Source organism: Procambarus clarkii, chromosome 26, assembly GCF_040958095.1.
Source record: "Procambarus clarkii isolate CNS0578487 chromosome 26, FALCON_Pclarkii_2.0, whole genome shotgun sequence".
Classification (NCBI taxonomy): Eukaryota; Metazoa; Arthropoda; class Malacostraca; order Decapoda; family Cambaridae; genus Procambarus; species Procambarus clarkii.
The window spans coordinates 42,949,611-42,964,055 of record NC_091175.1 but is presented as its reverse complement, the minus strand read 5'-3'; the positions used below and the strand labels follow the sequence as shown (position 1 = coordinate 42,964,055).

General features: G+C 50.4%; 1 protein-coding gene across 1 annotated transcript in view; it reads right to left on the bottom strand.

Moving 5' to 3' along the window:
- The window catches only part of LOC138368949 (probable cyclin-dependent serine/threonine-protein kinase DDB_G0292550), a 30,907-nt gene that overhangs the window by 720 nt on the left and 15,742 nt on the right, over positions 1-14,445 (bottom strand). The window contains exon 2 of the mRNA XM_069331675.1: positions 4,466-6,705. Coding sequence (XP_069187776.1) covers positions 4,466-6,705 — 2,240 coding nt within the window. The remainder of the gene's footprint in view (positions 1-4,465; positions 6,706-14,445) is intronic.

Genomic DNA, 14,445 nt, shown 5'->3' with positions numbered 1-14,445 from the left:
CTACTGTTAGCGAGGCTTCTGTTAGCGAGGCTACTGTTAGCGAGGCTTCTGTTAGCGAGGCTACTGTTAGCGAGGCTTCTGTTAGCGAGGCTACTGTTAGCGAGGCTACTGTTATCGAGGCTACTGTTAGCGAGGCTACTGCTAGCGAGGCTACTGTTAGCGAGGCTACTGTTAGAGAGGCTACTATTAGCGATCCGTGTGCTAGCGAGGCTACTGTTAGCGAGGCTACTGTTATCGAGGCTACTGTTAGCGAGGCTACTGTTATTGAGGCTACTGTTAGTGAGGCTACTGATAGCGAGGCTTCTGTTACTGAGGCTACTGTTTGCGAGGCTACTGTTAGCGAGGCTACTCTTTGTGGGACTACTGTTAGCGAGGCAAATGTTATCGCGGCTACTGTTATCGAGGCTACTGTTATCGAGGTTACTGTTAGCGAGGCTACTGTTGGTGAGGCAATTGTTAGCGAAGCTATTGTTAGCAAGGCTACTGTTAGCGAGGCTACTGTTAGCGAGGCTACTGTTAGCGAGGCTTCTGTTAGCGAGGCTACTGTTAGCGAGGCTATTGTTAGCAAGGCTACTGTTAGTGAGGCTACTGTTAGCGAGGCTACTGTTAGCGAGGCAATTGTTAGCGAGGCTACTGTTAGCGAGGCTACTGTTAGCGAGGCTTCTGTTAGCGAGGCTACTGTTAGCGAGACTTCTGTTAGCGAGGTTACTGTTAGCGAGGCTACTTTTAGCGAGGCTACTGTTAGCGAGGCTACTGTTATCGAGGCTACTGCTATCGAGGCTACTGTTAGCGAGGCTACTGTTAGCGAGGCTACTGTTAGCGAGGCTACTGTTAGCGAGGCTATTGTTAGCAAGGCTACTGTTAGCGAGGCTACTGTTAGCGAGGCTACTGTTAGCGAGGCTACTGTTAGCGAGGCTACTGTTATCGAGGCTACTGCTATCGAGGCTACTGTTAGCGAGGCTACTGTTAGCGAGGCTACTGTTAGCGAGGCTACTGTTAGCGAGGCTATTGTTAGCAAGGCTACTGTTAGCGAGGCTACTGTTAGCGAGGCTACTGTTAGCGAGGCTACTGTTAGCGAGGCTACTGTTAGCGAGGCTACTGTTAGCGAGGCTATTGTTAGCAAGGCTACTGTTAGTGAGGCTACTGTTAGCGAGGCTACTGTTAGCGAGGCAATTGTTAGCGAGGCTACGGTTAGCGAGGCTACTGTTAGCGAGGCTACTGTTAGCGAGGCAATTGTTAGCGAGGCTACTGTTAGCGAGGCTACTGTTAGCGAGGCTATTGTTAGCGAAACTATTGTTATCGAGCCTACTGTTGTCGTGACTACTGTTATCGTGACTACTGTTATCGAGGCTACCATTGTCGTGACTACAGTTATCGTGGCTACTGTTATCGTGGCTACTGTTGTCGTGACTACGGTTATCGTGACTACTGTTATCGTGGCTACTGTTATCGTGGCTATTGTTATCGTGACTACTGTTATCGTTACTACTGTTATCGTGACTACTGTTATCGTGACTACTGTTGTCGTGACTACTGTTATCGTGGCTACTGTTGTCGTGACTACTGTTATCGTGACTATTGTTATCGTGACTACTGTTATCGTTACTACTGTTATCGTGACTACTGTTATCGTGACTACTGTTGTCGTGACTACTGTTATTGTGGCTACTGTTGTCGTGACTACTGTTATCGCGACTACTCTTGTCGTCGTGGCTACTGTTGTCATAGCTACTGTTATTGAGGTTACTGTTGTCGTGGCTACTGTTGTCCTGACTACTGTATCGTGGCTACTGTTGTCCTGACTACTGTTATCGTGACTACTGTTGTCCTGACTACTGTTATCGTGGCTACTGTTGTCGTGACTACTGTTGTCGTGGCTACTATTATCGTGACTACTGATGTCGTGACTACTGTTATCCTGGCTACTGTTATCGTGGCTACTGTTATCGTGGATACTGTTATCGTGCCTACTGCTGTCGTGACTACTGTTATCGTGGCTACTGTTATCGTTGCTACTGCTTTCGTGGCTACTGTTGTCGTGACTACTGTTATCGTGGCTACTGTTATCGTGACTACTGTTTTCGTGACTTTTGTTTTCGAGGATACTGTTATCGTGGCTACTGTTATTGAGGCTACTCTTATCGAGGCTTCTGTTAGCGAGGCTACTTGTTAGCGAGGCTACTGTTAGCGAGGCTTCTGTTAGCGAGGCTACTATTAGCGAGGCTTCTGTTAGGATGGTTACTGTTAGCGAGGCTACTGTTAGCGAGGCTACTTGCTAGCGAGGCTACTGTTAGCGAGGCTTCTGTTAGCGAGGCTACTGTTAGCGAGGCTTCTGCTAGCGAGGCTACTGTTATGGAGGCTACCGGTAGCGAGGCTACTGCTAGCGAGGCTACTGTTAGCGAGGCTACTGTTAGAGAGGTTACTGTTAGCGAGGCTTCTGTTAGCGAGGCTATGTTAGCGAGGCTACTGTTATCGAGGCTACTCTTAGTGAGGCTACTGTTAGCGAGGCTTCTGTTATTGAGGCTACTGTTAGCGACGCTACTGTTAGCGAGGCTTCTGTTAGCGAGGCTTCTGTTAGCGAGGGTACTGTTAGCGAGGATACTGTTGCGAGACTACTGTTAGCGAGGCTTCTGTTATCGAGGCTACTGTTAGCGAGGCTACTGTTATCGAGGCTACTGTTAGCGAGGCTACTGTTAGCGAGGCTACTGTTAGTGAGGCTACTGTTATCGAGGCTACTTTTAACGAGGCTACCGTTAGCGAGGCTTCTGTTATCGAGGCTACTGTTAGCGAGGCTACTGTTATCGAGGCTACTGTTAGCGAGGCTACTCTTTGTGAGACTACTGTTAGCGAGGCAATTGTTATCGAGGCTACTGTTATCGAGGCTACTGTTATCGAGGCTACTGTTAGCGAAGCTATTGTTATCGAGGCTACTGTTAGCCAGGCTTCTGTTATCGAGGCTGCTGTTAGCGAGGCTACTGGTACGTAGCGAGGCTACTGGTAGCGAGGCTACTGGTAGCGAGGCTTCTGTTACCGAGGCTTCTGTTTGCGAGGCTACTGTTAGCGAGGCTACTGTTATCGAGGTTACTGTTAGCTAGGCTACTGTTGGTGAGGCAATTGTTAGCGAGGCTACTGTTGGTGAGGCAATTGTTAGCGAGGCTACTGTTAGCGAGACTACTGTTAGCGAGGCTACTGTTAGCGAGGCTTCTGTTAGCGAGGCTACTGTTAGCGAGACTTCTGTTAGCGAGGTTACTGTTAGCGAGGCTACTTTTAGCGAGGCTACTGTTAGCGAGGCTACTGCTTGCGAGGCTACTGTTAGCGAGGCTACTGTTAGAGAGGCTACCGTTATCGTGACTACTGTTATCGCGGCTACTATTATCGTGGCTACTGTTGTCTTGGCTACTGTTATCGTGGCTACTGTTGTCGTGACTACTGTTATCGCGACTACTTTTGTCGTGGCTACTGTTGTCATTGCTACTGTTATCGTGGTTACTGTTGTCGTGACTACTGTTGTCGTGGCTACTGTTGTCGTGACTACTTTAATCGTGGCTACTGTTATCGTAGCTACTGTTGTCCTGACTACTGTTATCGTATCTACTGTTGTCGTGGCTACTGTGGTCCTGACTACTGTATCGTGGCTACTGTTGTCCTGACTACTGTTATCGTGGCTACTGTTTTCGTGGCTACTGATATCATGACTACTGTTATCGTGACTACTGTTGTCCTGACTACTGTTATCGTGGCTACTGTTGTCGTGACTACTGTTGTCGTGGCTACTGTTATCGTGGCTACTGTTGTCGTGACTACTGTTATCCTGGATACTTTTATCGTGGCTACTGTTATCGTGGCTTCTGTTATCGTGCCTACTGCTGTCGTGACTACTGTTATCGTGGCTACTGTTATCGTTGCTACTGCTTTCGTAGCTACTGTTGTCGTGACTACTGTTATCGTGGCTACTGTTATCGCGACTACTGGTATCGTGACTTTTGTTTTCGAGGCTACTGTTATCGTGGCTACTGTTGTCGAGGCTACTGTTGTCGTGGCTACTGTTATTGAGGCTACTCTTATCGAGGCTTCTGTTAGCGAGGCTTCTTGTTAGCGAGGCTACTGTTAGCGAGGCTTCTGTTAGCGAGGCTACTGTTAGCGAGGCTTCTGTTAGCGAGGCTACTGTTAGCGAGGCTACTGTTATCGAGGCTACTGTTAGCGAGGCTACTGCTAGCGAGGCTACTGTTAGCGAGGCTACTGTTAGAGAGGCTACTATTAGCGATCCGTGTGCTAGCGAGGCTACTGTTAGCGAGGCTACTGTTATCGAGGCTACTGTTAGTGAGGCTACTGATAGCGAGGCTTCTGTTACTAAGGCTACTGTTTGCGAGGCTACTGTTAGCGAGGCTACTCTTTGTGAGACTACTGTTAGCGAGGCAAATGTTATCGCGGCTACTGTTATCGAGGCTACTGTTATCGAGGTTACTGTTAGCGAGGCTACTGTTGGTGAAGCAATTGTTAGCGAAGCTATTGTTAGCAAGGCTACTGTTAGCGAGGCTACTGTTAGCGAGGCTGCTGTTAGCGAGGCTTCTGTTAGCGAGGCTACTGTTAGCGAGGCTATTGTTAGCAAGGCTACTGTTAGTGAGGCTACTGTTAGCGAGGCTACTGTTAGCGAGGCAATTGTTAGCGAGGCTACTGTTAGCGAGGCTACTGTTAGCGAGGCTTCTGTTAGCGAGGCTACTGTTAGCGAGACTTCTGTTAGCGAGGTTACTGTTAGCGAGGCTACTTTTAGCGAGGCTACTGTTAGCGAGGCTACTGTTATCGAGGCTACTGCTATCGAGGCTACTGTTAGCGAGGCTACTGTTAGCGAGGCTACTGTTAGCGAGGCTACTGTTAGCGAGGCTATTGTTAGCAAGGCTACTGTTAGCGAGGCTACTGTTAGCGAGGCTACTGTTAGCGAGGCTACTGTTAGCGAGGCTACTGCTAGCGAGGCTACTGTTAGCGAGGCTATTGTTAGCAAGGCTACTGTTAGTGAGGCTACTGTTAGCGAGGCTACTGTTAGCGAGGCAATTGTTAGCGAGGCTAATGTTAGCGAGGCTACTGTTAGCGAGGCTACTGTTAGCGAGGCAATTGTTAGCGAGGCTACTGTTAGCGAGGCTACTGTTAGCGAGGCTATTGTTAGCGAAACTATTGTTATCGAGCCTACTGTTGTCGTGACTACTGTTATCGTGACTACTGTTATCGAGGCTACCGTTGTCGTGACTACAGTTATCGTGGCTACTGTTATCGTGGCTACTGTTGTCGTGACTACGGTTATCGTGACTACTGTTATCGTGGCTACTGTTATCGTGGCTATTGTTATCGTGACTACTGTTATCGTTACTACTGTTATCGTGACTACTGTTATCGTGGCTACTGTTATCGTGGCTAATGTTGTCGTGACAACTGTTATCGTGGCTACTGTTATCGTGGCTACTGTTGTCGTGACTACTGTTGTCGTAACTACTGTTGTCGTAACTATTGTTGTCGTGACTACTGTTGTCGTGACTACTGTTATCGTAGCTACTGTTGTCCTGACTACTGTTATCGTGACTACTGTTGTCGTGACTACTGTTGTCGTGGCTACTGTTATCGTGACTGCTGTTATCGTGGCTACTGTGGTCCTGACTACTGTTTTCGTGACTACTGTTATCGTGGCTACTGTTGTCCTGACTACTGTTATCGTGACTACTGTTGTCGTGACTACTGTTGACGTGACTACTGTTATCGTGGCTACTGTTTTCCTGACTACTGTTATCGTGACTACTGTTATCGAGGCTACTGTAATCGTGGCTACTGTTGTCCTGACTACTGTTATCGTGACTACTGTTGTCGTGACTACTGTTGACGTGACTACTGTTATCGTGGCTACTGTTTTCCTGACTACTGTTATCGTGACTACTGTTATCGAGGCTACTGTAATCGTGGCTACTGTTTTTCTGACTACTGTTATCGTGACTACTGTTATCGTGGCTACTGTTATCCTGACTACTGTTATCGTGACTACTGGTATCGAAGCTACTGTAATCGTGGCTACTGTTGTCCTGAGTACTGTTATCGTGGCTACTGTTATTCTGACTACTGTTATCGTGACTACTGTTATCGAGGCTACTGTAATCATGGCTACTGTTGTTCTGACTACTGTTATCGAGGCTACTGTAATCGTTGCTACTGTTGTCCTGACTACTGTTATCGTGACTACTGTTGTCGTGACTACTGTTATCGTGACTACTGTTTTCAAGGCTACTGTAATCGTGGCTACTGTTTTCCTGACTACTGTTATCGAGGCTACTGTAATCGTGGCTACTGTTGTCTTGACTACTGTTATCGTGACTACTGTTGTCCTGACTACTGTTATCGTGACTACTGTTGTCCTGACTACTGTTATCGTGACTACTGTTATCGAGGCTACTGTAATCGTGGCTACTGTTGTCTTGACTACTGTTATCGTGACTACTGTTGTCCTGACTACTGTTATCGTGACTACTGTTATCGTGGCTACTGTTGTCCTGACTACTGTTATCGTGACTACTGTTATCGAGGCTACTGTTATCGAGGCTACTGTTAGCGAGGCTACTGTTAGCGAGGCTACTGTTATCGAGGCTACTGTTAGCGAGGCTACTGTTAGCGAGGCTACTGTTATCAAGGCTAGTGATATCCTGGCTACATGGTGTATAGAGGGACGCGCTACAGCACCAAGCTTTACAGGGATGGGAAATTGGGATCACATTTATTTACTTGAGTTTTAAATAGCGTAAAAATGTTCATAAAATCTTTCCAGTGTCCTCCAGCCTTCCCCTCCCCCCCCACCCCCCTCTCCCACCCTTCCTCCCCTCCCCTCCCCCAACCCCATCCCTTCACCCCTCCCTTCCCATCCCCCATCCCCCCTCCCCCCCTTCTTCTCTCCTCCAGATGTCCTCAATGGGAATATTATGGTAATTCTCCTGATAGTATCCAGGCGTTCCATGAGGTTTGTGGGAGGGGGAGGACATTTGTGGGAGGGGGAGGACATTTGTGGGAGGGGGAGGACATTTGTGGGAGGGGGAGGACATTTGTGGGAGGGGGAGGACGTTTGTGGGACGGGGAGGACATTTGTGGGAGGGGGAGGACGTTTGTGGGAGGGGGAGGACATTTGTGGGAGGGGGAGGACGTTTGTGGGAGGGGGAGGACATTTGTGGGAGGGGGAGGACGTTTGTGGGAGGGGGAGGACATTTTTGGGAGGGGAGGACATTTGTGGGAGGGGGAGGACGTTTGTGGGAGGGGGAGGACGTTTGTGGGAGGGGGAGGACATTTGTGGGAGGGGGAGGACGTTTGTGGGAGGGGGAGGACATTTGTGGGAGGGGAGGACATTTGTGGGAGGGGAGGACATTTTTGGGAGGGGGAGGACATTTGTGGGAGGGGGAGGACGTTTGTGGGAGGGGAGGACATTTTTGGGAGGGGGAGGACATTTGTGGGAGGGGGAGGACATTTTTGGGAGGGGGAGGACATTTGTGGGAGGGGGAGGATATTTGTGGGAGGGGAGGACATTTGTGTGAGGGGGAGGACATTTGTGGGAGGGGGAGGACATTTGTGGGAGGAGGAGGACATTTTTGGGAGGGGAGGACATTTTTGGGAGGGGGAGGACATTTGTGGGAGGGGAGGACATTTGTGGGAGGGGGAGGACGTTTGTGGGAGGGGGAGGACATTTGTGGGAGGGGAGGACATTTTTGGGAGGGGGAGGACATTTGTGGGAGGGGGAGGACATTTTTGGGAGGGGAGGACATTTGTGGCAGGGGGAGGATATTTGTGGGAGGGGAGGACATTTGTGGGAGGGGGAGGACATTTGTGGGAGGGGGAGGACATTTGTGGGAGGGGGAGGACATTTGTGGGAGGAGGAGGACATTTGTGGGAGGAGGAGGACATTTGTGGGAGGGGGAGGATATTTGTGGGAGGGGGAGGACATTTGTGGGAGGGGGAGGACATTTTTGGGAGGGGGAGGACATTTGTGGGAGGAGGAGGATATTTGTGGGAGGGGAGGACATTTGTGGGAGGGGGAGGACATTTTTGGGAGGGGGAGGACATTTGTGGGAGGAGGAGGATATTTGTGGGAGGGGAGGACATTTGTGGGAGGGGGAGAACATTTGTGGGAGGGGGAGGACATTTGTGGGAGGGGGAGGACATTTGTGGGAGGGGGAGGACATTTGTGGGAGGGGGAGGACATTTGTGGGAGGAGGAGGACATTTGTGGGAGGAGGAGGATATTTGTGGGAGGGGAGGACATTTGTGGGAGGGGGAGGACATTTGTGGGAGGGGGAGGACATTTGTGGGAGGGGGAGGACATTTGTGGGAGGGGGAGGACATTTTTGGGAGGGGGAGGACATTTGTGGGAGGAGGAGGATATTTGTGGGAGGGGAGGACATTTGTGGGAGGGGGAGGACATTTGTGGGAGGGGGAGGACATTTGTGGGAGGGGGAGGACATTTTTGGGAGGGGGAGGACATTTGTGGGAGGGGGAGGATATTTGTGGGAGGGGAGGACATTTGTGGGAGGGGGAGGACATTTGTGGGAGGGGGAGGACATTTGTGGGAGGGGGAGGACATTTGTGGGAGGAGGAGGACATTTGTGGGAGGAGGAGGACATTTGTGGGAGGGGGAGGATATTTGTGGGAGGGGGAGGACATTTGTGGGAGGGGGAGGACATTTGTGGGAGGGGGAGGACGTTTGTTGGAGGAGGAGGACATTTGTGGGAGGGGGAGGACATTTGTGGGAGGGGGAGGACATTTGTGGGAGGGGGAGGACATTTTTGGGAGAGGGAGGACATTTGTGGGAGGAGGAGGACATTTGTGGGAGGAGGAGGATATTTGTGGGAGGGGAGGACATTTGTGGGAGGGGAGGACATTTGTGGGAGGGGGAGGACATTTGTGGGAGGGGGAGGACATTTGTGGGAGGGGGATAATATTTGTGGGAGGGGAGGACATTTGTGGGAGGGGAGGACATTTGTGGGAGGGGGAGGACATTTGTGGGAGGGGGAGGACATTTGTGGGAGGGGGAGGACATTTGTGGGAGGAGGAGGACATTTGTGGGAGGAGGAGGACATTTGTGGGAGGGGGAGGATATTTGTGGGAGGGGAGGACATTTGTGGGAGGGGGAGGACATTTTTGGGAGGGGGAGGACATTTGTGGGAGGGGGAGGATATTTGTGGGAGGGGAGGACATTTGTGGGAGGGGGAGGACATTTGTGGGAAGGGGAGGACATTTGTGGGAGGGGGAGGACATTTGTGGGAGGGGGAGGACATTTGTGGGAGGAGGAGGACATTTGTGGGAGGGGGAGGACATTTGTTGGAGGAGGAGGACATTTGTGGGAGGGGGAGGACATTTGTGGGAGGGGGAGGACATTTGTGGGAGGGGGAGGACATTTGTGGGAGGGGGAGGACATTTGTGGGAGGGGGAGGACATTTGTGGGAGGAGGAGGACATTTGTGGGAGGAGGAGGACATTTGTGGGAGGGGGAGGACATTTGTGGGAGCATGTATATAATACATCTGTTATATAACGTATGCACCTATAACCTGCCTGGGCTTATAAAAGCATCTTAATCACCTTCAGTGGTTCAGTGTTTTATATAGTTCCTATAGCAGCTTTCTTACCCTGTCAGAGTAGGAGAGACGTAGGTACTCTCCTAGTTATACTCACCTAGTTGTGCTTGCGGGGGTTGAGCTCTGGCTCTTTGGTCCCGCCTCTCAACTGTCAATCAACTGGTGTACAGGTTCCTGAGCCTATTGGGCTCTATCATATCTACATTTGAAACTGTGTATAGAGTTAGCCTCCACCACATCACTGCCTAATGCATTCCACCTGTTAACTACTCTGACACTGAAAAAGTTCTTTCTAACGTCTCTGTGGCTTATGTGGGTACTCAGTTTCCACCTGTGTCCCCTTGTTCGCGTCCCACCAGTGTTAAACAGTATATCTTTATCTACCTTGTCAATTCCTCTAAGAATTTTGTAGATAGTGATCATGTCTTCCCTTACTCATCTGTCTTCCCGTGTCGTGAGGTGCATTTCACGCAGCCTTTCTTTGTAAGTATATACGAGGAAAGGTGTCTTTCCTAGGTATATATATATATATATATATATATATATATATATATATATATATATATATATGCATATATATATATATATATATATATATATATATATATATATATATATATATACATATGTGACTGGATATGTGTATATATGTATATGTGTGTATGTGTATACAAGGTATATAGAAGCTGGTCAGTATTGCATTTCACCTTTGTAAACGCACATTAATGACACTGGTAAACAGACACCTCGAACACTGTTTATGTAGGACCGACGTAAGTCTGTGAACATCTGTCTGTAGCTTAACACGGCATTTTAGAAGCGCAACAATCACCTTATATGGTTGATTGTTCAGTAAATCACTCAACTATATGTTATAACACATCTCTAACGCAGAAGAAAATGTATATATCCTCTTTAGCACCGTAAATGTCTGGCCACGTCTGTGGTAGAAATAAAATAGTTGTGGAAGGGAAGAACATTTTTAGAGGGGTGGTGGACGGGAGGGAAGGCTTGGGCTAGGGACGGGAGGGAAGATAGGGGCTAGAGACGGGAGGGAAGGTTGAGGCTAGGGACGGGAGGGAAGGTTGAGGCTAGGGACGGGAGGGAAGGTCGGGGCTAGGGACGGGAGGGAAGGTTGGGGCTAGGGACGTGAAGGAAGGTTGGGGCTAGGGACGGGAGGGAAGGTTAGGGCTAGGGACGGGAGGGAAGGTCGGGGCTAGGGACGGGAGGGAAGGTCGGGGCTAGGGACGGGAGGGAAGGTTGGGGCTAGGGACGGGAGGGAAGGTCGGGGCTAGGGACGGGAGGGAAGGATGGGGCTAGGGACGGGAGGGAAGGTTGGGGCTAGGGACGGGAGGGAAGGATGGGGCTAGGGACGTGAAGGAAGGTTGGGGCTAGGGACGGGAGGGAAGGTTAAGGGCTAGGTACGGGAGGGAACGTCGGGGCTAGGGACGGGAGGGAAGGTTGGGGCTAGTGACGGGAGGGAAGGTTGGGGCTAGGGACGGGAGGAAAGGTTAAGGGCTAGGGACGTGAAGGAAGGTTGGGGCTAGGGACGGGAGCGAAGGTTAAGGGCTAGGGACGGGAGGGAACGTCGGGGCTAGGGACGGGAGGGAAGGTTAAGGGCTAGGGACGGGAGGGAACGTCGGGGCTAGGGACGGGAGGGAAGGTTGGGGCTAGGGACGGGACGGAAGGTTGGGGCTAGGGACGGGACGGAAGGTTGGGGCTAGGGACGGGAGGGAAGGATGGGGCTAGGGACGTGAAGGAAAGTTGGGGCTAGGGACGGGAGGAAAGGTTAAGGGCTAGGGACGGGAGGGAAGGTTGGGGCTAGAGACGGGAGGGAAGGTTGGGGCTAGGGACGGGAGGGAAGGTCGTGGGGTGGGGGGAAGGGTGGGGGGGGGGGGGAAGCGTTAGGGGGGGCGATATTATTAACAGTAGAATTATGCAAAAGTTGGAAAGAATAAATTTATGATAATGTGGAAGAGTCTGAGGGAGGGGGCGGGGGGGGGGTGGTGCACAGTGAAGGAGCACAGTGAAGGAGCATAGTGAAGGAGCACAGTGAAGGAGCACTGTGAAGGAGCACAGTGAAGGAGCACAGTGAAGGAGCACAGTGAAGGAGCACAGTGAAGGAGCACAGTGAAGGAGCACAGTGAAGGAGCACAGTGAAGGAGCACAGTGAAGGAGCACAGTGAAGGAGCATACTGAAGGAGCATAGTGAAGGAGCACTGTGAAGGAGCACAGTGAAGGAGCACAGTGAAGGAACATAGTGAAGGAGCATAGTGAAGGAGCACAGAGAAGGAGCACAGTGAAGGACAACATTGAAGGAGCACAGTGAAGAACAACAGTGAAGGAGCACAGTGAAGGAGCATAGTGAAGGAGCACAGTGAAGGAACACAGTGAAGGAGCACAGTGAAGGAGCACAGTGAAAAAGCACAGTGAAGGAGCATAGTGAAGGAGCACAGTGAAGGACAACAGTGAAGGACAACAGTGAAGGAGCACAGTGAAGGAGCACAGTGAAGAAGCACAGTGAAGGAGCACAGTGAAGGAGCATAGTGAAGGAGCACAGTGAAGGAGCACAGTGAAGGAGCACAGTGAAGGAGCATAGTGAAGGACAACAGTGAAGGAGCATAGTGAAGGAGCACAGTGAAGGACAACAGTGAAGGAGCATAGTGAAGGAGCACAGTGAAGGAGCATAGTGAAGGAGCACAGTGAAGGAGCACAGTGAAGGAGCATAGTGAAGGAGCACAGTGAAGGAGCACAGTGAAGGAGCACAGTGAAGGAGCACAGTGAAGGAGCACAGTGAAGGAGCACAGTGAAGGAGCACAGTGAAGGAGCATAGTGAAGGAGTACAGTGAAGGACAACAGTGAAGGAGTACAGTGAAGGACAACAATGAAGGAGCGCAGTGAAGGAGCATAGTGAAGGAGTACAGTGATGGACAACAGTGAAGGAGCACAGTGAAGGAGCACAGTGAAGGAACATTGTGAAGGAGCATAGTGAAGAAGCACAGTAAGGACAACAGTGAAGGAGCACAGTGAAGGAGCATAGTGAAGTAGCACAGTGAAGGACAACAGTGAAGGAGTACAGTGAAGGAGCACAGTGAAGGAGCACAGTGAAGGACAACAGTGAAGGAGTACAGTGAAGGAGCACAGTGAAGGAGCACAGTGAAGGAGCATAGTGAAGGAGTACAGTGAAGGACAACAGTGAAGGAGTACAGTGAAGGACAACAGTGAAGGAGCGCAGTGAAGGAGCATAGTGAAGGAGTACAGTGAAGGACAACAGTGAAGGAGCACAGTGAAGGAGCACAGTGAAGGAACATAGTGAAGGAGCATAGTGAAGGAGCACAGAGAAGGAGCACAGTGAAGGACAACATTGAAGGAGCACAGTGAAGAACAACAGTGAAGGAGCACAGTGAAGGAGCATAGTGAAGGAGCACAGTGAAGGAACACAGTGAAGGAGCACAGTGAAGGAGCACAGTGAAAAAGCACAGTGAAGGAGCATAGTGAAGGAGCACAGTGAAGGACAACAGTGAAGGACAACAGTGAAGGAGCACAGTGAAGGAGCACAGTGAAGAAGCACAGTGAAGGAGCACAGTGAAGGAGCATAGTGAAGGAGCACAGTGAAGGAGCACAGTGAAGGAGCACAATGAAGGAGCATAGTGAAGGACAACAGTGAAGGAGCATAGTGAAGGAGCACAGTGAAGGACAACAGTGAAGGAGCATAGTGAAGGAGCACAGTGAAGGAGCATAGTGAAGGAGCACAGTGAAGGAGCACAGTGAAGGAGCATAGTGAAGGAGCACAGTGAAGGAGCACAGTGAAGGAGCACAGTGAAGGAGCACAGTGAAGGAGCACAGTGAAGGAGCACAGTGAAGGAGCACAGTGAAGGAGCATAGTGAAGGAGTACAGTGAAGGACAACAGTGAAGGAGTACAGTGAAGGACAACAGTGAAGGAGCGCAGTGAAGGAGCATAGTGAAGGAGTACAGTGATGGACAACAGTGAAGGAGCACAGTGAAGGAGCACAGTGAAGGAACATTGTGAAGGAGCATAGTGAAGAAGCACAGTAAGGACAACAGTGAAGGAGCACAGTGAAGGAGCATAGTGAAGGAGCACAGTGAAGGACAACAGTGAAGGAGTACAGTGAAGGAGCACAGTGAAGGAGCACAGTGAAGGACAACAGTGAAGGAGTACAGTGAAGGAGCACAGTGAAGGAGCACAGTGAAGGAGCACAGTGAAGGAGCAGAGTGAAGGAGCACAGTGAAGGACAACAGTGAAGGAATACAGTGAAGGAGCACAGTGAAGGAGCACAGTGAAGGAGCACAGTGAAGGAGCATAGTGAAGGAGTACAGTGAAGGACAACAGTGAAGGAGTACAGTGAAGGAGCACAGTGAAGGAGTACAGTGAAGGAGCACAGTGAAGGACAACAGTGAAGGAGTACAGTGAAGGAGCACAGTGAAGGAGCACAGTGAAGGAGCACAGTGAAGGAGCGCAGTGAAGGAGCACAGTGAAGGACAACAGTGAAGGAGTACAGTGAAGGAGCACAGTGAAGGAGCACAGTGAAGGAGCACAGTGAAGGACAACAGTGAAGGAGCACAGTGAAGGAGCACAGTGAAGGAGCACAGTGAAGGAGCACAGTAAAGGAGCACAGTGAAGGAGAACAGTGAAGGACAACAGTGTAGGAGTACAGTGAAGGACAACAGTGAAGGAGCATAGTGAAGGAGTACAGTGAAGGACAACAGTGAAGGAGCACAGTGAAGGAGCACAGTGAAAAAGCACAGTGAAGGAGCATAGTGAAGGAGCACAGAGAAGGAGCATAGTGAAGGACAACATTGAAGGAGCACAGTGAAGGACAACAGTGAAGGAGCAC